The following is a 23,518-nucleotide window of genomic DNA, read 5'->3' on the forward strand; positions in this document are numbered from 1 at the left end:
CATTCTCAATTTGAGAAGTCACACATCCAAACATGTGGCCCTTCCCACTCCATTGCTTTCTTGCAATATCTTTTTGTCATCTAATTTTCTCCATGATTGGAAGGCCAAACATATCATAGTCAAGCTTTGGTAACAGCCCTTTATTTACTTCAAGACGACAACAACAACAACAAAAAATCTTCCAATAAGAGGGTCAGGACAAGTAGCTATTCTTCTTCTTCTTCTTCTTGAGGTGAATGTTAATAAGACAAGACTAAAGGCAAAATTTGGATGATGTCAAGATGGAGACAATTGCATATCTATTTGTCAGCAAAGTTGAGGTCGATTTAACTTTTTTTTATCTTTTTTTTTTATCTCTTTTGTAAGGAGATGTACAAAAAGTGATGATAAAATTGCCTTTTAACCAAGTTTAGGTTGGATTCATTTCTTTTTGCATGTGCATTGGGCAAAAGAGATTGATTGCATGAGGCCTTACACACACCCTTTGATTGTGCTTTCACTCTTTTCACATCAATGTCTATCAAGATTTATTTTCAAACTATCTCTAATCTTCTTAGCATTCAACAACAAAAGTTTATAAGACTCGTTAGACTCAAACAAATATTAAAACCCTATATATATATATATATATATATATATATATATATATATATATATATATATATATATAAACACACAAATTGATTATTATTGATCATAGTAAAATTAACAATTATGTATTTGCTTATCCTCTCGTTTATTATCCATATTTTAGTATAATTGATTAATTATAAAAAGTTAGATTAATTCGTAATCTTAAAGAGTCTAGAAAGATCAATCATTTTAAGTCCATCAAGTAAGACTCGTGTCCGAGTGATAATTTGGAAGCAATGTATCATAGCTATAAATGCTAACCCCTATAATAATGGAGTTCGTATGAGATATTGATTGTTATTCTTTAATGTTCTATATTGTAAATTATTTGTGTTGTAAAATATGAAAGACTTTCGAGGGGAAAAAATATAATATTTAATTTTTTTAAAAAGATATTTTTTTTATTTTTTAAAATTTCTTAATTCTTTTGGGTTAGCAAAATATTTTATAATATTATGGGCTAATTATATATTACTCGTATACTTAGAATTCTTTAACATCTTAGTCCTTAAATAAAAATATATATATTAAAATCTCTATAATTATGAAAGTAAAATATTTAATCTTATTTATCTTAATGCTGTCGACTTTAACGATGGCAACACATGACAACACATGTATAAATGACACTGCATTGCTCTACCTCACGTTCCTCCTCTTCTTATCATTGATGATACAAATATCTCATCTTCCTCTTCTTCCTCATTCAATATCGACGTAAATACTTTATCACTTTGCTTTTTTATCTTTCTTGTCGTTGATATTTAGATCAATATCGATAAAGCTAATCACTGTGTCATTGTTATCGACCACTCTCATCATAACAACTATGATGTCACCATCAATCACCGTCGTTAAAATTATTTTTTTTCTATCATTTTCATGTCATTGTTATTATGTATTATGTTTTGTCAGAAAAACCGACAATATTAGAGTAACGAGGTTAAATGTTTTATCTTTCGTAACTATAAAAAATTTAATATAATTTTTTAAGTATAAGATCAAGATGCTAATTAGATTTATCTACGGAGCTAATATATAATTAGCTCTAATATTATTATTATTAGGTTGAATCGATTGGATCCTGACCCCGAATCCGATAATTAAGTTTGGGTTATCGGAGTCGAGCACGAGTACACGTTCGAACATCCAAATCCGTCTCCACCAATAAACCAGGAGGCGGAGCAGCAGAGAAGAGGAGACCATGGAAGTGGGGAGAATGGCGACTTGGGTGCAGGGGCAACTGCGCCGGCTGCTGGTGGAGCACCCGGTCATCGAATCCTTCGAGTGGAGGCCCAACGAGACGTTTGGCGCATCCGTCCCCTTCGTCGCCACCGCCGTCGCCACCTACCTCACCCTCGTTTTCCTCTTCGGCCGCAGCATAATCCCTCTCCCCCACCCCTCACCAGCCCTCCTACGCCTCCTCTCCTCCGCCCATAACCTCCTCCTTCTCATCCTCTCCGCCGCCATGGCCGCCGGCTGCGCCCTCTCGGCCACCGCGCGCCTCCCCTCCCCCCGCTGGCTCTTCTGCTTCCCCACCTCCGCCATCCCCCGGGCCGGCCCCCTCTTCTTCTGGGCCCACGTCTTCTACCTCTCCAAGCTCTACGAGCTCGGCGACACCCTCCTCATCCTCCTCGCCGGCCCCCGTCGCCGCCTAACCTTCCTCCACGTCTACCACCACGCCGTCGTCGTAGTCATGTGCTACGTCTGGCTCGCCACCGCGCAGTCCCTCATGCCGATCGCCCTCGTCACCAACGCCGCCGTCCACGTCGTCATGTACGCCTACTACTTCTCCAGTAGCGCCGGCCGGCGGTGGCCCCCGCGCTGGAAGAGGGCCGTCACGGATCTCCAGATCGCCCAGTTCGTCTTCAGTTTCCTCGTCTCCGGGATCTTCCTCTGGTACCACTTCACAGGCGGCGGGTGCGAAGGGATGCGCGGCTGGCTCTTCAACGCTGTCTTCAACGCGTCGCTCCTCGCCCTCTTCATCGACTTCCACCTCAAGGCGTATAAGGAGGCCAAGAAGAAACCCAAGACGAAGGCCGCCGCCGCCGCCTCGCCGAAGGCGGCGGAGTCATGACGCTCCCCCGCAGCGGTGATGGTTCGATTCCTCAGCCATTCTCGACCGGGCGGTGACGGGACCCGAGGAGGCGTGGAACTTTGTAAGCCATATTTATTCTTCTCTCCTTATTTTTAAGCTTATCTTTGAAACTTGGAAACGAGCAACACGAGTTGGGATCCGATTCAATTCAGAAGATTGAAGAACCTTGAAACCCTTTTTTACTTTGCTCAATTTGTTTGTGCATTTTATTCTAGCATTGGTCAAGAAATTGGGTGTTTCTTCTTCAGCACTACAACTTGTATCCCTTAAAGAGACCCAAATTCTTAAGAGCTCTACTAATTCGAATGCCAAAGAATGTAGGAGTATATGTTTGAGTTCCTTCACCCTCTTTTGGTTTTAAATTTGGCTAATGTACTTTGAGGGATTTTTATATGCAACTAAACAAAAGTTACCATGGTTTATATGTAGCAAGTAGAAGAACAAGATTTTGCTGCACTAAATTGGTATTTGCTATCAAATTGGAGCTACATTAGATAAAAAAAAATTCAAACATAGGCTACTTTTTTGGTGTCTGCCAATGCTTTTAGCAAGACTAGTGAAGTCTCAGTTCTGAAAATTATATCTCATGAATAGGGAATTTCATAAGACAAGGGTATTGTTACGGAAAATAACTTTTTAGCCGTGGCCTCGGAGCCGATGCGGCTTGGTTCGGGTCCGGAATGCGGTGATCTCCGTGGGGGGCGCTCCTCAAGGTCTCCCGGCGGCTGTGCGTGGCGGTTCGGATCGGGACGTCGGGTCCGCAGGTCGACCGCAGCTCGGGTCAGCGGCAGCTCGGGTTGGCAGGTCGGCACAGCTCGGGTCGGCAGGTCGACCGCAGCTCGGGTCGGCAAGTCGGCCGCAGCTCGGGTCGGCAGGTCGGCCACAGCACCTGAAGAGTCGACCGTCTGGTACCTGCATAAAGGTCGGGCCGAGGCGCTCGGCCCGCCCCCTCCGACGGCTAAGTTAGCGATGTGGAGGGGGTTTTGGAGGAAGAGATGTCTCCTTCCAAGTGTGGAGTGTGAGTGTGTCCTCTGAAGTGGGAGTTTTTTCCCTCTGAGTCCCCCCACCCCCTCTTCTAATGAGCAAGAGGGTATTTATAGGGAAGCAATCTGCTTCCTAAGCTGCCCACTTGTAGGGGGCAGGTTGGCATTAATGTGCCTCGGTCAACGTGTTAGACTTGAGTTTTGGCAGGGGGCAGGCTGGTATTAATGGCGCCTCGGTCAACGTGTTGGCCAGTTTGACCAGGTGCTGAGGCGTGATGGGACAGGTGACGTCAGCCAGTCTTGTCGCCATTATTTCCCTCATCATATCCCCCCCCCCCGTAAGGAGCTATGCGTCGGTTGTAACGCAAGAGGAGCCCGATGCATGGCTTCTGTCTTCAAGTGGGCTGGCCGTGCGGACGCAATTTCGGGGAGAATGGAGCCGAGCATAAGGCTGTTGGACAGGTTGGGCCGGCGAGTCGCAAGTCGGAGCAACTCGTAATGAGCGGATCGACGAGTCGCAAGTCGGGAAATGAACTGGGGCGACTCGTAATATGACCGGATCGACGAGTCGCAAGTCGGAGGCCGAACTGGAGCGACTCGTGATATGACTGGATCGACGAGTTGCAAGTCGGGAACTGAACTGGAGCGACTCGTAATGAGCGGATCGACGAGTCGCAAGTCGGAGGCCGAACTGGAGCGACTCGTAATGAGCGGATCGACGAGTCGCAAGTCGGGAACTGAACTGGAGCGACTCGTAATGAGCGGATCGACGAGTCGCAAGTCGGAGGCCGAACTGGAGCGACTCGTAATGAGCGGATCGACGAGTCGCAAGTCGGGAAATGAACTGGGGCGACTCGTAATATGACCGGATCGACGAGTCGCAAGTCGGGAACTGAACTGGAGCGACTCGTAATATGACTGGATCGACGAGTCGCAAGTCGGAGGCCGAACTGGAGCGACTCGTAATATGACTGGATCGACGAGTTGCAAGTCGGGAACTGAACTGGAACGACTCGGGCTATGCTCTGAGCCGGCGAGTCGGAAGTCAGAGATCGAACTGGAGCGACTCAGGCTATGCTCTGAGCCAGCGAGTCGCAAGTTGGAGATCGAATTGGAGCGACTCGGGCTATGAGCCAAGGAGCACGACGCAGGCGGGGAGGTCGCGCGGGTGTGTCTCGGGTTATGGGCGACGTGCGACCGATGAGCACATCTCAATCGGGAAGCCGAGCAGAGGTCGTGGTCTTGGACAACGTGCGGGCGAGGAGCACGATCAAGCGGTAGGCCGCGTAGGCATGTCTCGGGTGATGGGCCGAGCCGGCGAGTCGCAAGTCGGAGGTCGAACTGGAGCGACTCGGGCTATGAACCGAGGAGCACGACAGGCAGGCAGGCCGCGTGGGCGTGTCTCGATCGACACGTAGCCGAGAAGCACAACTCCGTCGGGCAAGCCGATCAGAGGTGGTCTCGGGCAACATGTTGCCGAGGAGTATGATGCAGGCGGGCAAGCCGCACTGAGGTGGGCTCGGCCGTCTATGGCCGAGGGATATGGCAAAAGCCGGGAACTCGATTCTGGCGGGCAGGCCACGCCGAGGTGAACTCGGCGGTGTGGGGCCGAGAAGCTCGGCGCAGGTAGGCTGCGGCCGAGTAACACCGCTCAGGCGGGCGGGCCGTTCTGAGGGGAGCTCAGCATCGTGTGGCCGAGGGGTTCGGCGCAGGAGGGCCGACCGCGCAGGCGCGTCTCGGGAACATGGTGCCAAGGAGCACGATGCAGGCGGGCAGACCGCGCAGGTCTGTCTCGGGAACATGGGGCCAAGGAACACGACGCAGGCGGGCAAGCCGCGCAGGTCTGTCTCGGGAACATGGGGCCAAGGAACACGGCGCAGGCGGGCAAGCCGCGTGGGCGTGTTCGCGAGGGCCATGCGGCCGAGTAGCACGACGTGCTGTCACGACCTTAGCTGGTTTTGCCTAAGACGTGCGGCACCCTCGCGCGTCCGTCCGCAAAGGTCAGCCTCCCCGAAGTCTCCCATTGTCCCTTAGGACCAACAAAAGAGAGAACGGGTTAAAGAGAACGCCTCAATCGGGATCCACAAGAAAACATGTCCGAAAAACACTTCATAGACAATGCAAATTACAAACAGACTTTACAAGCTCTGAATAGTTGCACAACAAAGGGTAAAATGGTCCATTACAGACCGAAAAGCTCTCGAACGTGTCCACATGACACAACCTTTATTTACAAGCCTAAAGAGGCCACCAACCCAACTAAAATGGGACTTATAAGCCTTCGGCCGCCCCTCTACCTGCTATACAAGGCATGAACATGCCAAAAGACAACGGACAGACATAAGCATTACATCCAACATCTTGTTTAGAAGTTTGTCCGTTACATTCTCCCCCACTTATCCCTTCGACGTCCTCGTCGAAGCCTTTGTGAACACTGCAACTCTTCGCCTTTGCTGAGTCTTCAATCTTCCGCTCCAGCTGCAATGCGCCTCCTGGCTCCCAGCTGCTCTCCGCTGCTGTTTCTGAGTAGTCGAACCTTTGATCCGCCATGCTGCTTCAACTCACCAATGACTCTGACTCTGGTGTGGGGGGTTGGCTGAGTTGTGTTGATCCTTGTTGATTCCTGTGGATCCGCCAGATGAAGGAAAAGACCATCTTTACTGCGCCAGTTTCTCAAAATTTCCCCATACTGCTTGAACTGGGTGGATGCTTGTTGGAGCTTTAACGAGCATCGCCTCGCAAACTTCCGAAGTTTTGGGTCCTTCCTCCACAAAATCTGCTCATTGACTCTTCTTTCAGTTAGTTGTCACATCCAAGTAAGTTCGCATCACTTCCGCTTTCGATTGGCATTTCGTAGGGAAATGAGGCGGACAATCTACTCTCAGTAGCACTGATCACCGTTGGTGAGGATTTGACAACTATTGTCTTCCATTATCTTCGAAGGGTCTTTGAACTTGTGCAGCGCTCCTCTGCTGGATAGATAAGAGAATTGGGGTACTCAGTTTCGCCCATTCTCTTAAGAGTTGAGAAGGCAAAAGTTACTTGACTTCGCCCGCCTCCTCGAGGTTGTACTTCATGCATCGAGCTGGTTACTGGCCTTCGCCTGCTCTTTGCTCACACTTCTGAAGCACTTGAAGTGTTTGCACTCCTTGCATTGAGTTAGCTACTGTAATTCACCTTCTCAATGTCATTGAACTTCTGGAATGCAAGAAGTTTTCACCCCAACTTGGAGTAATTCTCTGATAGATGAGGTCGCCTCTGGGATTGTACCGTCTTCTCCATCAACCCTGCCGCCTACTCCACTGAGTAGTAAAGGTACAGCACCGTGTACTGCTTGCTTCGTTCCTTGGTCGTGCACCCTCGCATGACCTGAAGTCCTTCACTTACGGCTATCTTGATGAGAAACTTGTTGACACCGGTCTTACGAAGTTTCTTGGCCTCTGCCCTTCAGCCTTGTCTCGGTACTTGGAGATTGCCTCTGCATGCTCCACCTCCTCGGCCCCTTTCACGACCAAGCGCTCTCCCTCCATGAGAGCAAGGGATCAATGACTTGCACGGAAGTCCCGCCTCTGCGGTACCATGGCGCTGCCATGCCCATGGCCCTACTATCCGTCGCCTCGCCTCTGTATCCCTTTTCTTCACAATCAGTAGAGATGTCTCCGTGGCACTCCTCTGAGTCCACCTCCATTCTAACTGATGCTTGATTTTGGGTAGCTAAGTCCCTCTGGACTCGTCGTCGCTTCCTCGCCCCTTTCGACCCCCTGCTTCAACACCACTGTGTTCTCCAAGCAGTCCGTTTGGTCGATGAAAAGACAGACTGCAACTCCCATGCATGGCCTCTGCCATCACGTTGTAGAGTTTGCAGCGATTCTGTTCTCCTTAGCTTCCTTGGTAGCAACGTTCGCTTACTCGACCTTGTCCTCTGACTTGTCGGGTTCCCTTAAGCGAATATGAGCTCTGGAGCAGTCCAACTCTCCAGCTGCTTCGATCATACCTCTGCATGATCAAGTCCCTCCCATGGAACTCACTGGTACTTGCATTCGAACTTTTCCCTTGGTGGAACCCAGCCCCCATATGCTGATGACCAAGGTTTTCATCCGATGCAAAATTCGGTGCACGCCCGGAAGACCCGCCTCTGCGGTACCATGGCCTTCACTCCTTGAATCCATAGCCCTTCTTGCCGTCGTGTTGTTCACCAAAGCGGAGCTCCCAGTAGCTCCCGATCATACCTCCATATGATCTCATCCCTCACGGGACAGATTGTGTGTATCGCATTGCCACGAACTGTTCCACCACGATCCGCTGCACCATGTCGCCTCCTGGTGACATCTCCATTGCATTCTGATCCTTGTGGAATAAACTCCAAGTTGTGAACCCTCCATGTGTGGCCTCTGCCAATACATCGCAGGGTCCCTTCCACCTTCGATTTTGTTCGCTCCTCTGGCAATCGACCTTCATCCACCCACTCTTGGGTCACACCTAGATGAAGCACCGCTCTAGGACAGTCCGTCGCCTAGTAGCTCTCGAAGTCCACCGACTTAACTGTAATATGTGCACCATTGTCTGGATCCTGGGCCTCTACCCCTACCAGCACAATCTCCACTGCGCACTGCTTCCTTCATAGCAACTTGAATGGCAACACTGTGGCATATTCTTCAAGAGTACCCGCCTCTGCGTCCTCTTGCCCCGTGCTAAGGCCTTCTGAACCCAACTTCGCCTCCGCAAGTTGAGTCGCCTTAGTTCCTCCATCAAATGCTCTTCCGAGTTAAGGTGCATGTGCCGCGAAGCTCCTTTCGTCTTTGGCACCATGCAAGATGAGTCCGCTCCGTCAGGATGAAGGACCCATGGAACAACATGATCCTACCCTTGCCTCTGCAAGAGTTCATGTCTTTGACCTCTGTCTAAGGAAAGCACTGTGCTTCTGCTCCATGTTCCAACTTCTCTGCTGGCTCCCTTCAGGCGGCTTGGGTACTTCGCCAAGTTACACCCAAGTTGCTCCGCTCCTCGTTTTTGCATTGAGTCGATGGTGGCCCTCGCGCCCACCATTCCACGGGTCAACCCTCCCTTGAGTCCGATCTCCATATCGACTCTAAGTGTGCCTTCATTTAAGTTGCTTCAGGTCGCTCCCCCACTTGATCTCGCAATGCATCCACCAATGCATTCTCTCGAGCGAGATCATGCGGCAACTCCTCGCTGCTTGCTCGGTCCATTGAGCTTCGTGGAGTTGTTGTTCGTGAGGTACTCCTCCTCAACATGTGAAGTCTGTCTCACATGATTCTCCCTCTGGAGTGCCGATACTTATCCCTCCTGGATAACTATCCCGTTGGAGCAATATCTCTCTTCGTTTTGGAGACCACCATCCCCTTGGACTACTCCGATTTGCTGAACAAACTGTGCATTGTTCTGCCTCTTGCAAACGCACTTGCTAGATTGCGCCTCCACGTCAATACAGCCACCACTGCACCCCTCAAGGCCTAGCAATATGCTGAACTCGTTGCACACTTCAGCCTTCTACGGACGTATCCTTTGCATGCCGAAGAGAAAGTTTTAATGCTCCATTGGCGCCGAGTCTCGGCCGCCTTGGGATGGCCACGAACATTCCATCGTCCGCATACAAGCCCATGCATGAGTACCAAATTCTTCGAGTTAGCAATTCCCCTCACCTCTGTGAGCTTTGCATAACTCTTTTGGTCGTTGAGCAACTCATTCCACCTTGGATGGTCTCATTCTTGCCAAGCGCCTCGCCTGCCTAGAGCACCATCAAGTATGGTTGTCAACGTTGAGCCGTAGCTCAAACTCAGCCATCCCAACCTTTGTGCGCTCCAAATTCTTCCAAGCTTGCCTATTCTCGTGGTGCCTCTTGCGCGAAGGGTTGGCCATTCCTCTGAATGCCAATCTCAGATGCTCGCTCCTCTGAGCGACTCTTTTCCCTACATCTCCATGCCCGTTTTCCCTCAAACGGTCACGCGTTGCTGACTGCCCTCAATGCAGCCCCGCTAGGTCCCCCACATTTGCATGTCAAGTGTTTCTATGAGTGCTTGTCCCGCTCTGATACCATATTGTCACGACCTTAGCTGATTTTGCCTAAGACGTGCGGCACCCTCGCGCGTCCGTCCGCAAAGGTCAGCCTCCCCGAAGCCTCCCATTGTCCCTTAGGACCAACAAAAGAGAGAACGGGTTAAAGAGAACGCCTCAATCGGGATCCACAAGCAAACATGTCCGAAAAACACTTCATAGACAATGCAAATTACAAACAGACTTTACAAGCTCTGAATAGTTGCACAACAAAGGGTAAAATGGTCCATTACAGACCGAAAAGCTCTCGAACGTGTCCACATGACACAACCTTTATTTACAAGCCTAAAGAGGCCACCAACCCAACTAAAATGGGACTTATAAGCCTTCGGCCGCCCCTCTACCTGCTATACAAGGCATGAACATGCCAAAAGACAACGGACAGACATAAGCATTACATCCAACATCTTGTTTAGAAGTTTGTCCGTTACAGTGCGTCGGGCTGACCGCGCAGGCGTGGTCGCGAGGGCCATGCGGCCGAGTAGCACGACGTGCGTCGGGTTGACCGCGCAGGCGTGGTCGCGAGGGCCATGCGGCCGAGTGGCACGATGCAGGCGGGCAGACCGCGCATGGGGCCGAGTGGCCGAGGTGCTTGGGCTGGTCGCGCGCGTGGGGCCGAGGCGCGCGGGCTGGCTGCACCGAGGTGGATCTCGGCAGTGTGTGGCCGAGGTGGATCTCGGCGGTGTGTGGCCGAGGTGCTCGGGCTGGTCGCGCGCGTGGGGCCGAGGCGCGCGGGCTGGCTGCACTGAGGTGGATCTCGGCAGTGTGTGGCCGAGGCAGCAAGGCTGCTTGCTGGCTGCGGACAAGGCCGAGGAGCCGAGGCAGCGAGGCAGCAAGGCAGGCAGTAAGGCAGCGAGGCAGAGAGGCAGCAAGGCAGTAAGGCAGCGTGCTAGCTGCGCGTGAGGCCGAGTGGCCGAGGCAGCGAGGCAGCAAGGCAGCGTGCTACTTGCTGCGCATGGGGCCGAGTGGCCGAGGCAGCGAGCTGCTGGCCGCGCATGAGGCCGAGTGGCCAAGGCAGCGAGGCTGCTGGCCGCGCATGAGGCCGAGTGGCCAAGGTGCTCGGGCTGGTCGCGCGCGTGGGGCCGAGGCGCGCGGGCTGGCTGCACCGAGGTGGATCTCGGCGGTGTGTGGCCGAGGCCGAGGCAGAGAGGCTGCTTGCTGGCTGCGGACGAGGCCGAGGAGCCGAGGCAGCGAGGCAGCAAGGCAGTAAGGCAGCGAGGCAGCGAGGCAGCAAGGCAGTAAGGCAGCGTGCTAGCTGCGCGTGAGGCCGAGTGGCCGAGGCAGCGAGGCTGCTTGCTGGCTGCGCGTGAGGCCGAGGAGCCGAGGCAGCGAGGCAGCAAGGCAGCGTGCTACTTGCTGCGCATGGGGCCGAGTGGCCGAGGCAGCGAGCTGCTGGCCGCGCATGAGGCCGAGTGGCCAAGGCAGCGAGGCTGCTGGCCGCGCATGAGGGCGAGTGGCCAAGCCAGCGAGGCTGCTGGCCGCGCATGAGGCCGAGTGGCCAAGGCAGCGAGGCTGCTTGCTGGCTGCGCATGAGGCCGAGTGGCCAAGGTGCTCGGGCTGGTCGCGCGCGTGGGGCCGAGGCGCGCGGGCTGGCTGCACCGAGGTGGATCTCGGCAGTGTGTGGCCGAGGTGGATCTCGGCGGTGTGTGGCCGAGGCCGAGGCAGAGAGGCTGCTTGCTGGCTGCGGACGAGGCCGAGGAGCCGAGGCAGCGAGGCAGCAAGGCAGTAAGGCAGCGAGGCAGCAAGGCAGTAAGGCAGCGTGCTAGCTGCGCGTGAGGCCGAGTGGCCGAGGCAGCGAGGCTGCTTGCTGGCTGCGCGTGAGGCCGAGGAGCCGAGGCAGCAAGGCAGCGTGCTACTTGCTGCGCATGGGGCCGAGTGGCCGAGGCAGCGAGCTGCTGGCCGCGCATGAGGCCGAGTGGCCAAGGCAGCGAGGCTGCTGGCCGCGCATGAGGCCGAGTGGCCAAGGCAGCGAGGCTGCTTGCTGGCTGCGCACGAGGCCGAGGAGCCGAGGCAGCGAGGCAGCAGCGTGTTGGAGTGAACAGAGCTTACCTTAACAGGGTTCTTGGGGGAGAAGAAGGACGACCTCCAGTTGTTGATGAGGCCTTCATCAATGATGACGAAGCCTTCGATGTAGTCGAACCTTTCGCTCCGCTGGGCGCTGTGGAGCGAGACGAGGAGCTCTTGGTCTCTGGTGAAGGCCGCGAAGTCGGAGTATAGTACTCGGATCCATCTCACCCCGTGAGGAGCTGTCTCCAGTGCAATCCGGGCTCTGATGATGATCCCAAACTGTCCAAGACCACCGAGAACTCCATGGAACAGCTCTGAGTTCTGCTCTTCTGAGCATGTTATCAGCTCGCCCTTGCCTGTGACCATATCGAGCTCGTGGACATTGCTGATATGAGGTCCGTGGTGAAAGGCTTGCCCGCTTACGCCGGCGTTGGAGAGAGTGCTGCCGACCGACAAGTAGAGGTAGTCGGTCCACGACTTGGGCGCGAGGCTGCCGTTGGCTAGCGTTCAGTTCAACACATCGACCTGGAGATCACCCCCCGAGGCGTCGACATAGTACTCGCCCGTGGACGGCGAGCCCGTCGGCTCCGGGCGGGGCGCGATCCGGCCGTGACTCATCTGGACCACGACGCCGTCCGACGAGAGCGTCAGGCCCTTGATCGAGTGGCTGTATCCCCTGGCGGAGACCGGCAACCAGCGGGCCGCGCGCGTGGGACCGAGGGGCCGACGCGGGCGGAGGCGCGCGCGTGGGGCCGAGGAGCCGAGAACAGTCCCAGAAGTCGCTGCTGCTGGTGCAGGTCGGCTGCAGTGGAGCAACCAAGGAGAAGACTAACGTACCGTCATTCCGGGCCCTCCTTCTAGCGCCATTCTGTTACGGAAAGTAACTTTTTAGCCGTGGCCTCGGAGCCGATGCGGCTTGGTTCGGGTCCGGAATGCGGTGATCTCCGTGGGGGGCGCTCCTCGAGGTCTCCCGGCGGCTGTGTGTGGCGGTTCGGGTCGGGACGTCGGGTCCGCAGGTCGACCGCAGCTCGGGTCAGCGGCAGCTCGGGTTGGCAGGTCGGCACAGCTCGGGTCGGCAGGTCGGCCACAGCACCTGAAGAGTCGACCGTCTGGTACCTGCACAAAGGTCGGGCCGAGATGCTCGGCCCGACCCCTCCGACGGCTAAGTTAGCGATGTGAAAGGGGTTTTGGAGGAAGAGATGTCTCCTTCCAAGTGTGGAGTGTGAGTGTGTCATCTGAAGTGGGAGTTTTTTCCCTCTGAGTCCCCCCCTCTTCTAATGAGCAAGAGGGTATTTATAGGGAAGCAATCTGCTTCCAAAGCTGCCCACTTGCAGGGGCAGGTTGGCATTAATGTGCCTCGGTCAACGTGTTAGACTTGAGTTTTGGCAAAGGGGCAGGCTGGTATTAATGGCGCCTCGGTCAACGTGTTGGCCAGTTTGACCAGGTGCTGAGGCGTGATGGGACAGGTGACGTCAGCTAGTCTTGTCGCCATTATTTCCCTCATCAGGTATGACTAATTAAGCTATCAATTTGCAAAATCAATTCTTTGCTGAGCTTTAATTATTTGCAAATGCTTGTCCTACCTGCAAGTATTCTGGTACTCTTCTTGGTAATTTGGATTTCGAAATTTGACCATACAAAGTTCTACACTGATTGGCTTGATTTTGCATCTAAAAGGTGAAAAATAAGCTCCAGAGCAGATTTATCGTGTTGCTTTTATCATTTGGATCTTCAAATTGACAGATCAAAGCAAATTGATCCCTAAATGCATCTGTTGGCTTCTGACCAGAGCACATCACCTTCAACAGTCATGTTGTAAGTCTATCTCTCTTATTAATTCCCTTTTACATGAATGTGATCAGAAAAGATTCCGCGGTGCATGAAACAGTCACTAGTATCATATATTATCCTTCTTAGCTAATCAATATGGAAATAAAATTATCAGCATCTTTTCACACAAAACTTTGAATCTTTAAATAAGCAGATCCTGTTAGAATGTCGCCAACCTTTGTTGTATGTGCAAGTACTTCTACATGTACACCGCTGTTCCGGTGTCCAGGTGCTTGCTATCTGATACATCTCATAGTAGTAATCAGACATATTAGCTTCCTCGGATGCATCTCATTGGATGGCTTACTCTGGCATAACTCCGGATGAGTTCAATTTTCATAGTGCTTGTGTTTAGCTTTGTGTGACCAGTGATGTTGCTTATTTTGTGTGCTGTATCTTTTTTTTGGTAATTAGATCATTGAATAGTATGATTCACTACTGACAGTACAAAAAATATATTGAGCTGACAGATGACCCATTTTTGGTAGTTATGCTTTTAAATCTGAGTTTAGAACACAAAATTTGAAAACTTGCATGTGTTATTGTAATTAATCTTCATTAGCTACTATAAATTAATTATTTGGTTGAAACTTAATTTATATTGTTAGCCTTTAGAAACTGATTGTGATGTTAAAAATATTGGAGTTATTTTTGATATTTTATATCTTTGTATTATTTCTTTTAATTTAATAAATTTATGTTAACTTAGAAGTGAGTAATCTAATTTTTTTTCTATTAATAATAAATACTTTTACCAAGAAGATTACAATTTCACCAGGTTCTCATTTCCTCAGATCTCTCTAATAAATGCTATTGGCTCTTAATAGTTCTTTGACCCAACAAGCTCACCATGGCATGCTCTGTACTATCAAAGCTTGCATTATTTGGCTTGTCTTAGCAATGTGCATGCATGTTTAGTTTATAATAATTCTCATTAGTGCTCCAGCTTTAGGGTATAGTCAATGAGTGAAGCAAGTTTCTATCAAGGAAAAAGGTACTAAAGCAGCTAATCTGAGGAGGGTCATTATGACGACCTCTACAGATCCTTCCAACATCGGCACCGTGTGCATCATCGAGAACTACAGGAGATGAGAGATGAAGAATTTATGATGCAGAACATCACTTATACGTTGGTGACTGGTTGGTTCATAGAGGCGATACATAAAGTTGGTCTTGCTGCTAATGGCCATGGCATGGCCGAGATTAAGCCCTCAAGGTTTCTTCGCAGGTGGGATGTCGACGATGGCGACGAAGTCGACGGAGTTGGCGGCCATGGCGTCGTCGACGGACTTGGGTAGCTCGAGTGCGCCATGCTTTTTTCCACCGGAGTTGTCCGTGGACTGGCTCAAATGGTCGGCGCTCTTCCCCCATATAAGAGAGTAAAGGCCGATGACTATGACAACCGCGCCGATCACCCTGTCAATGGTTTCCGAGATAACTCAGGTGAGTTGCGCTGTGTGTGTGTGTGTGTGTAGAGGAGAAGGTAATGCGATGGTTAGAGAAGCGGTACCTCCCGAGAGCGATCTCCTCTGCAAGAATGGTGGAGCCCATGAAGGCCACTATGATCATGCAGAGAGGGCTGAAGGCGGTCACGAAGACGGGCCCTCTCTCCTTCATTACCACGGCCTGTAGATAATATGCCATCCCCGTGCACATGATGCCCTGTGCAAAAGAGATGATTTGTCAGCATCTCTCTCTCTCTCTCTCTCCCTCTATATATATGTACACGCGATCATTTCATAAAAAGCTTAATCTTTTGGGAGTATTGATCATCTGATTCAGAGTATCCATCAGTCGTTGTCCTATATCAGTGAGAAGTGTAATCTTACCGAGTAGATGGCGGTGAAGAGTCTCATGTCGAACCCTATCGACCAAGGCTTGACGCCGCGTTCCATGAAGAGAGCCACTGCGCCACCTTGTCCAGCGCCCAAGACGCATATCAAGGTGCTCAAGGAGAGCTCTGCAGGGTACGCCTTCAAGGTATGCGACTGCACCCCCAATTCCCCCAAAGTGAATCAACAGTTCTTTCACATGGCCAACACAGTCCGAGAGAGAGAGAGAGAGAGAGAGAGAGAGAGAGAGAGAGAAGGTAGAAGAGATTACTTGGAGTATGAAGAAAGCAGACCAGCAGAAGCAGCTGAAGAGTAGCATGAAGGTGCCGGCGAGCCAGTGCGCATCGCTCAGGGCGGCAGCCTCAGCACGGTGGTGGCGCCCTCTGTTCCACACGAACTCCATGATCGGACCTTTGTACAGTATCATGATCAGCGCACCCATCACCGTCACCGCGGTCCCAAAGATCTTCGCCTGACTACGCCGCTTCTTGATATCTATTATCTCCATTCTGATCACGAAACGGCATGCGATTGATGTGAGATGCCGTACGTGCAGTAGCAGATCAGATACATAGGTAGCTGGTGGAGAGATCGAGCTTTCACCTCAGAATAATGGCGTTCACGAATGTGACCGCAGGCAGGATGTTGTAGAGAGCAGAGGAGAAGCTTGCCGATGTGTTCTTGGTGCCCATGTAGTAGAAGTTTTGGTCCAGCACTGGCCTGAATGAAATCGATGTGATGCTTGTGTCAAATAATAGCCAGATTTGATGCACAATGCAGTAACTCAAACAGTGTATGGTTTGTGGATCGATACTCCAGCAGTGCGAGAGCCATGATCTTGAGGAAGATGGGGAGTGTCATCTTGGGCCTGCCTTTCCTGCAGTGATACGATCAACCTCTCTCGCATAAGATGAAGCACAACACACGCTATATGTGTGGAGCGTGGAAGAGGGAGACGAACCTTTCGAACCACAGCGCGAATGGACCGATGACAGCGGCGGCGATGGCGTTGCGGTAGACGACAAGCACGTAATGGCTCATGCCCTGCTTGAGCGAGACCACCGAGACCACGTACATGCCTGCGTAGCCAAACTGCAAGAACACCATGGCCAAGTACGGTCTCACACTCCTCCAAACCTCACCGACACCCATGCTGCTTGCTATCTTCTACTACACACGCTTCTCCTCGCTCCGACCTCACAATGCATGCAGAGCTCGAAACCCTAATGCAGGCTTATATAGGGGAAGGAGAAGCCACGGCCCTCACGTAAGGCCACCGCACTCCATTATGCTCGTCCATAAACGACACCAAACTAAAGGGCAGTGCGGTCTTCATGGTCTATAATTCGGAAAGGGACTTAAGAGGGAAAACTACAAGCGAGAGGGTGCAGTTCCGTCTTCGGGGTCTATGATTCGCAAAGGGACTTTAGGAAGAAAGCTCCACAAGAGAGGGTTGATTAAAGTGCTCCACTGCTTTTGGTGTTTCGCATCGCATGTATTGCGCGATGACGCCTCAAAGGCGCGGCCAGTGGAAGCAAGAGTTAGTGCAGTCTGATGAGGGCTGGCCTCCTACTACATATGATGAGGACAAGTTGTGCGCAGTGTAGGGCGAGCTCGACTCAGGACTCCAAAGTCTGGAGCTTATCCGAGGCTAGGGTAATACCAGGGGGTGAAGCTTCTGGTAAGGTTGGCGAAAGCAAGGGTTGCCAACACCATGAGTTGGGAACAGAAGACACTGCTAAAGTGCATGCACAATAATGTTGGGGAGGTGGAATCCTCTCTCTCTCTCTCTCTCTCTGTTTTGGAGTTCTACTTTCTATTATTATCAGATCAATAATAGACCAGTTGCCCACTCTGGTTTCTTAATTGACATGCAGCGACAGGTGCTTGTAAAAACCACCTTATCCATGCAGGCTTTACGTGATTTGTTTGGAGACCAATTCTGCTTGTGAAGACAAGGAAAACTTTGTTTGGAGACCAGTTCTGATTTGGATTTGGTCTCACCAAATCTTCAAACTTCTGCACCTCAAGCTGTATCTGCTCCGAGAAAACAAACAAGAAGATAGATCCATATGCATCCAAGAAATATGTACCTTCTAATTTGTGGAAGAGGCATCTGAGACATGGGTACCTATCCAGTTATATACTGTTGGTGTGAGATTTGGTGTTCAACCTCATGCATCAAGGTTGATCCAACTTTCTCCGATTTTTCGAATCTTATCAAGTGTAACTAGTTCGAATTCTAATAAAACTAAGATCCCTCTGTCGTTCATGTTAGTATCACATGAAAATAGAAAGATCAGGAAAATCTGAAGTCCACATTATATTTGGAGAAATCATTATCTAGTCTGAGAATATTGATCCTATCACAGCATTTACCAGTGATTGTTCTAACCATTAATATATTTAGCTTGGGGTTTTCTTGGGGATCCTATGGTGAAGTCCTCAGGTCCCTCATGCCACTGCCTTCTTTGCTTTTGGGCAGAGGTCATCATCAATCACCAGATAATTAAAGCTAAAAAAGATGGCCGGTCAGTGTAAGATAAAAGAAGGCATCTTTGATCATGCAATCTATTAATAGATCATCTATTTGATTGGAGGCTTGTCATCTCCAACTTTGTCTAGAATAGCTCTTCGTTACTACTCAAACTAGCTTAAGCATCATCTATTCGATTGGAGGAAAAAGAAGAGAGACATGAAAATATAAGCATGAATGTTTGCATTCTGAATTGATGGATCACAAGAATTAAGACAAAAGAATGTTCTTCATCAAGAATCCTTTCAAGAACCAATAAATTAAGTCATACTAATTCTTTAAATTTCAACTACATCTAATCATGCTATCGGAGTATTACAAATCTCCCGAGCTATACGTAATTATAAAGATATGTAACATTATATTATTTTTCATACTCGACAACATATCATATCAATATTTTGATGACCCCAAATGATATAGAATAGATGGGACACAGGAATATAATAAAGCTTGTATATTATTTGAGGTCGTTTTGGCATGATGTGAATGATGTCCTACCGAGTGAAACGATGGCACATAATTGAATGAGATTATCAAATAATAAGATGATCACTTGAGTTAAAGTGGGAAATAGCAATTTCTTCGCAATCTCAATTGCATCCATACATTCTTTTCTTGCACCTATCTATGCTCTTGAAGCACAAATTGAGGATGTGAAGCAAAGACTAAACTAACACTCTCATCAACACACTAACATCCCAACATGTTGAATTGATCTTAAATGAATGAGCTAAGGAGAATTCATTTTGCACATTGTGTTTATACTCTCTAATATAATTTTGCAACTTTTTTTATGAATTTTTATTTATTTATTTGAGTAAAAACATGACATGCAACTTGATATGGGTATTTCAATAATCTTTTCAATCAATTAATTTTTGTTCTAATTTTTCTATACAATTTTCCTTATCAATTAACACACACACACACACACACACACACACACACACACACACACACACACACATATATATATATATATATATATATATATATATATATATATATATATATATATATATATATATATATATTATGCATAATGCAACCAGGGGAACATGTTCAACTCGGTGACTCGGTCCGTTACTGAAGCCAACTCGGAATCCTTCCCCGGGCCACGCCGAGTCGGGATTCACCGAGTCGCAACGCAACTCACCACTATACAAAGCGTTTCTTCACGATCGTGTACTCTCATCCCCTTTTGAAACCCTCTATCGCTCCTCTTCCAAATGTCTCCTTTCTCTGTCATCGTTGTTTTGCTTTCCTTTCTTAGATCAGGTCTTTTCTGCCGCTACTTGGGTGGAGTCGCTCGACAACCGGAGCCCTAATCTTGGTGAAAGGACTGCAGAATCCTTCATGGTCATATGATATTTTCGTTTCTGTCTTATGACTAGAAGATTGCTGATTAAGATTCCTCTGTTACTAAATTTTTCGTATAGTTTGTTGTTTGCTCGTATAGTTGTAATAGTCTCGGAGATGTTAGCAACTTTGTCTCTTTACTAGGCTTAGATCATGATAAAGCTGCTGTTAGGAAGGTGCCCAACATATCTGTAAGCTTTGATATCCCCTCTTCCAAATGTCTCCAATCATGATGTGTGAATGAAACCTAAATGCTTAATACAAGTCCAAATGAGTAACGAGCACCACACAAATATTTTTAATTAAATACCAGAAAAGAGGAACAAATGCATGATTCAAATTCATATATACATTTCTTTTTTTTGCAAAGGGGATAAGTGGCGAAGGGGATTTGAGCCCCGTATCTTCCGATAAATGGTTAGAGTCTTTACCCGCTAGGGTAGCTAACACCTTCATGCAACAGTAGAAATATATCGGATGAGATTTGAAACCTTTAACCTTTGGTAAATGGGTTTGGTACACTGCCACCAGGCCAATGTTTAAGGTATTCAAATTCATAACTTGCTTTGATATTACGATAAGTGTATTTTCTAAGTACCAAATGCTTTAGTTGTTAGGCAAGTGCTCAATATATTTAGAAGTTTTAATGGATTAAATATTGGTAATTAAGATTCCAATGGTACTGAGTTATTATATGTGTAGTTTCTTCATTTGCTCATATAGTTTTGAGACAGATCAGAAGGCTTACCTGTACAAATGAAAGGAAAGAGAGACCAAAAAAAGGAGAAAATGGAAGGGGGAAAGAAAGGGGATCATTTTTTCCGGATCAGTTGGTCAGTAGGATCAAAGATGAAAGTATTGCTTGCAAGGCTGTGGCATGGGCTTTCTTGTCTGTGACTTGCTGACTTGTAGGTAACATGTCATGACATGTCTGAGAATAGAATCTCACTGTGGCATGCCTTTATTGAACGCTTGTTGAGCTACACACCTATTGTTTGGGTTCTGTCTCCATTTTGGCCTTTGGTATTTACTTTGAGCCTTCCTTTAGATTTATAGTCTCAGATTTATCTTCTATGACAATATTGTCATATGCAAAAGTTAATTCTGTTGAGAAGGAAAGAAAGAGGTTGGTCAAATGTGAAGTTGACTATGAGGAAATATATACTTCCACATATTAACAGTGAGTTAATGTATTTTGCATAGTTGTATCTCTTTGATGGATTCATTAATAGTAAGTTCCTAAGCCTCATCTCTAGTTAGACTCTTTGGATGGTGATATTTGTATTTCTTGGGTGCTTCCACTCGCATTATGACCTGATCAGGTTTCAGCCTAGCTTGAGAAAGAAAAGGAAGCAGGTGTCACTGAGGTCAAGCAGAAAGCAGTAGGGTTCCTTTAGGAAGATAAATATATTGTATGTCCTTTCCATGATTTACCATAAAGAGCACACATTTTACCTGTTTGTATGGCATATTACCTAATTGTTTTTTCTCCAAGTATTTGGCTCAAAATGCATTGTCAGCTACATACACAATGCTGCTCATTGCTGAACTTGCCTGCCTTTGAACTGCTTAAAATGCAAGATGTGCTTTGCTTTGCATAGATTTGCCTCATCTGTTGTTGCAGAACACTTTGCTTACAGGAATTCGTATTACATTCCTGAGAAATGTTCTATTTACTGAGTTAAATTCGGAAAGAATAAGGAAGAAACAATGTGAAGGAAAGAAGAAACAGATGAAGCTTCTGGGTAAGAACAAGTCTCATCCATAATTGCCTTCTGCAATCAGTTTTAAGTGACTGGTCACCAAATTAGGTTGGCTTTTACATTCTAAATGAATTGAAATGTTGTGATAGAGAGAGAGAGAGAGAGAGAGAGAAAGAGAGAGATGGTCCAACAGCTCTTGGCCGACAGACCCATCATGGCCGGCGGTGGCGAGCAGAGCTGTGCCTGCTTTGTCGGCCTGCAAAGCCAAGCGAGAAGGTATCCCCACAGGTTGATGCAGACACCACAGAATAAAATGCCACCGTCTTCATCCATGCATATCAGTATCCACTCCTATATTATTTGCTGGTCTGGATGTTGAGTCAAGCGCATGCATGTACTAAATTTCATGCATGTTTTCCCAGGTCAATCATGCATCTGCATTCTTTCATTTCTTTATAGGCATCACTTTATATCACCATGTTATCAATGAGAAGAATGAGGTTGATAAGATAAGAACATCCTATACCATAATCCTTATTATTCCCTGTATGATTAATAGTACAGGAGGCAGCATGATGATACCAATACATGAAAAGAAGGAACAATGGGTTGTAGACAGAGAAAAAAAGAGAAGACATGTGATGCATGTTTTCAACGAGAAGAACGAGGTTGTCAAGAGAGATATAATGCTTACTACCCATTATTACTTATAAATTAATAACATGTGTTGCATCATGATGAAAAAGAAAAAGGAAGAAGATAAGATTATTATTATTATTATTATTTTCCTTTGGTATAGGATAGAGTTAGTTGACATCTTCTAGGCTTATCGGATGAGGTTTCCAACTTTAGATCTTATCATCCTCTTAAAATTTTAGATATACGAGTTAAAATGTATCAAGATGAGCTTAATTTGTTGTAATTTGCAAATCATATGCAAATTATAAGGTATTTGCTTCTTTGATTAGGGATAAAAAACCTGAAGTTTAATAGATCTCATCAAATCTTTGTATGGTTGAGAGAGACAGAGAGAGCAATTATGAGAGGTAAACAACCTCAAATAACTTAATATTTTAATTGGTATATATATATATATATCATGAATTAAGCATGCATATAATGGTAATTCTATACCTAACAATCAAACATCTGATTTATGTTTTGTTTGGAGGTTCAATTGCCTCCTAATCCTATTCTTTTTTACTTTATTGGACGTGTTATATCATTCAAATGTCTTCTTTTCGACTTTATTGGACGTTGCATTTTTCTTTTCATGTAAGCTCAATTTTAAATAAATAGGATATTACGACTTCTTGTTGTTGAATATGATCAACATCATGATGAACATCAAAGGAACAAGAAAAGACAACTCAAGTAGTTTTTTGTCTTGAAATTTGAATACAAGGGAACATGTTGGCAATGTCATGACCACAATTGGGATTTCACAAAGATGTGGACTAGTAATATATATATATTTTATGCATCATTTAATTACAAATATGAAGACTTATGAAAATATTTTTTTCCCAAAAATCATACGAATGAATTCTTACTTTCCACTCCGATGGGAATGAGAAATTTGTTTGTTCCTCTATTTATAATCTGATGTTAGAATTTTATTAATTAATTTGATGAATTTAATCGATACGATCGAAAGGATTTAAGTTCAAATTAATAGAATTAGGCACGCTTTAGTCCCATATAAATAAAATCGATTCGAGGATTACAAAATCTAATATCGATCATATTGAGAATTATTATTATTATTAATTGTATTATCATTTATTATAAATATATTTTATGGATGTAGAAACTATAAAGCATTAATATTAGTCAATGACATGACACTCCCACATGCGGTGGATGCATGTGGATCCAAATCTGTCATCGTATCTTCGAGAAGCATCAAACATATTGCTATGTGATGTTTGTTCCGAACAAATGTGAATACAAGATTGCATATACATGCGATGGACTACCATGAAATATAATTCCACATATCAAGCCATGAATCCATCACAATACGAATGACCAACTTATAGTTATTATACATAGAATTTAGATTAATGGCCCACCCATACTATTTAGTTGGCACCCAACCAACCCATCCAATTGCAACACGTCTCTCATTATTAGATCAAATTCCAATTGCATGTTGCCAAAGGAATATGATTCAAATTTAAAGCCAAATTCCTCTCTCTCTCTCTCTCTCTCTCTCTCTCTCTCTCTCTCTCTCTCTCTTCCATATAATAATAAGACATGCACACATCCACCACTTTTTACCCAAAATTCCTCAATTTCTTCTGCTTTTACTTATTGTTTTTACATGTCTATTCTTTCAATGTTTCAAATTAACGGATGTGCCCCTACAAATTTACATATATTTTCCCTTTAAATATTAAAATCCTTCATGAGTCCAAAACCATACTCCTAGGATAAAAAAAACAATAATATTAAAA

The 23,518-nt window shown here is 47.2% G+C and overlaps 2 protein-coding genes across 10 annotated transcripts; one reads left to right on the forward strand and one right to left on the reverse strand.

Moving 5' to 3' along the window:
• Nucleotides 1–1,785: 1,785 nt before the first annotated feature.
• LOC135633471 (fatty acid elongase 3-like) lies at nt 1,786–15,412 on the forward strand. Of its 9 annotated transcripts, none has more exons than XM_065142938.1 (4): nt 1,786–2,792; nt 13,474–13,611; nt 14,573–14,766; nt 14,855–15,412. In XM_065142938.1, exon 1 carries the CDS (start codon nt 1,838–1,840, stop codon nt 2,708–2,710), a length of 873 nt encoding a protein of 290 aa, XP_064999010.1. In that variant the 5' UTR covers nt 1,786–1,837; the 3' UTR covers nt 2,711–2,792; nt 13,474–13,611; nt 14,573–14,766; nt 14,855–15,412. The 9 variants fall into 9 exon arrangements, with proteins under 9 accessions (XP_064999010.1, XP_064999013.1, XP_064999007.1 ...); XM_065142941.1 differs by having other exon boundaries at nt 14,669–14,766; XM_065142935.1 differs by having other exon boundaries at nt 14,565–15,412.
• On the reverse strand, nt 14,581–16,670 carry LOC135633470 (WAT1-related protein At1g21890-like). The gene is made up of 7 exons (XM_065142933.1): nt 16,420–16,670; nt 16,273–16,335; nt 16,062–16,178; nt 15,730–15,967; nt 15,456–15,614; nt 15,137–15,288; nt 14,581–15,042 (listed from the first exon to the last, which is right to left on the reverse strand). Exons 1-7 carry the CDS (start codon nt 16,608–16,610, stop codon nt 14,838–14,840), a joined length of 1,125 nt encoding a protein of 374 aa, XP_064999005.1. The 5' UTR covers nt 16,611–16,670; the 3' UTR covers nt 14,581–14,837.
• Nucleotides 16,671–23,518: the final 6,848 nt, after the last annotated feature.

This window comes from Musa acuminata, chromosome BXJ3-3 (genome assembly GCF_036884655.1).
Source record: "Musa acuminata AAA Group cultivar baxijiao chromosome BXJ3-3, Cavendish_Baxijiao_AAA, whole genome shotgun sequence".
In the NCBI taxonomy this organism is placed as follows: Eukaryota; Viridiplantae; Streptophyta; class Magnoliopsida; order Zingiberales; family Musaceae; genus Musa; species Musa acuminata.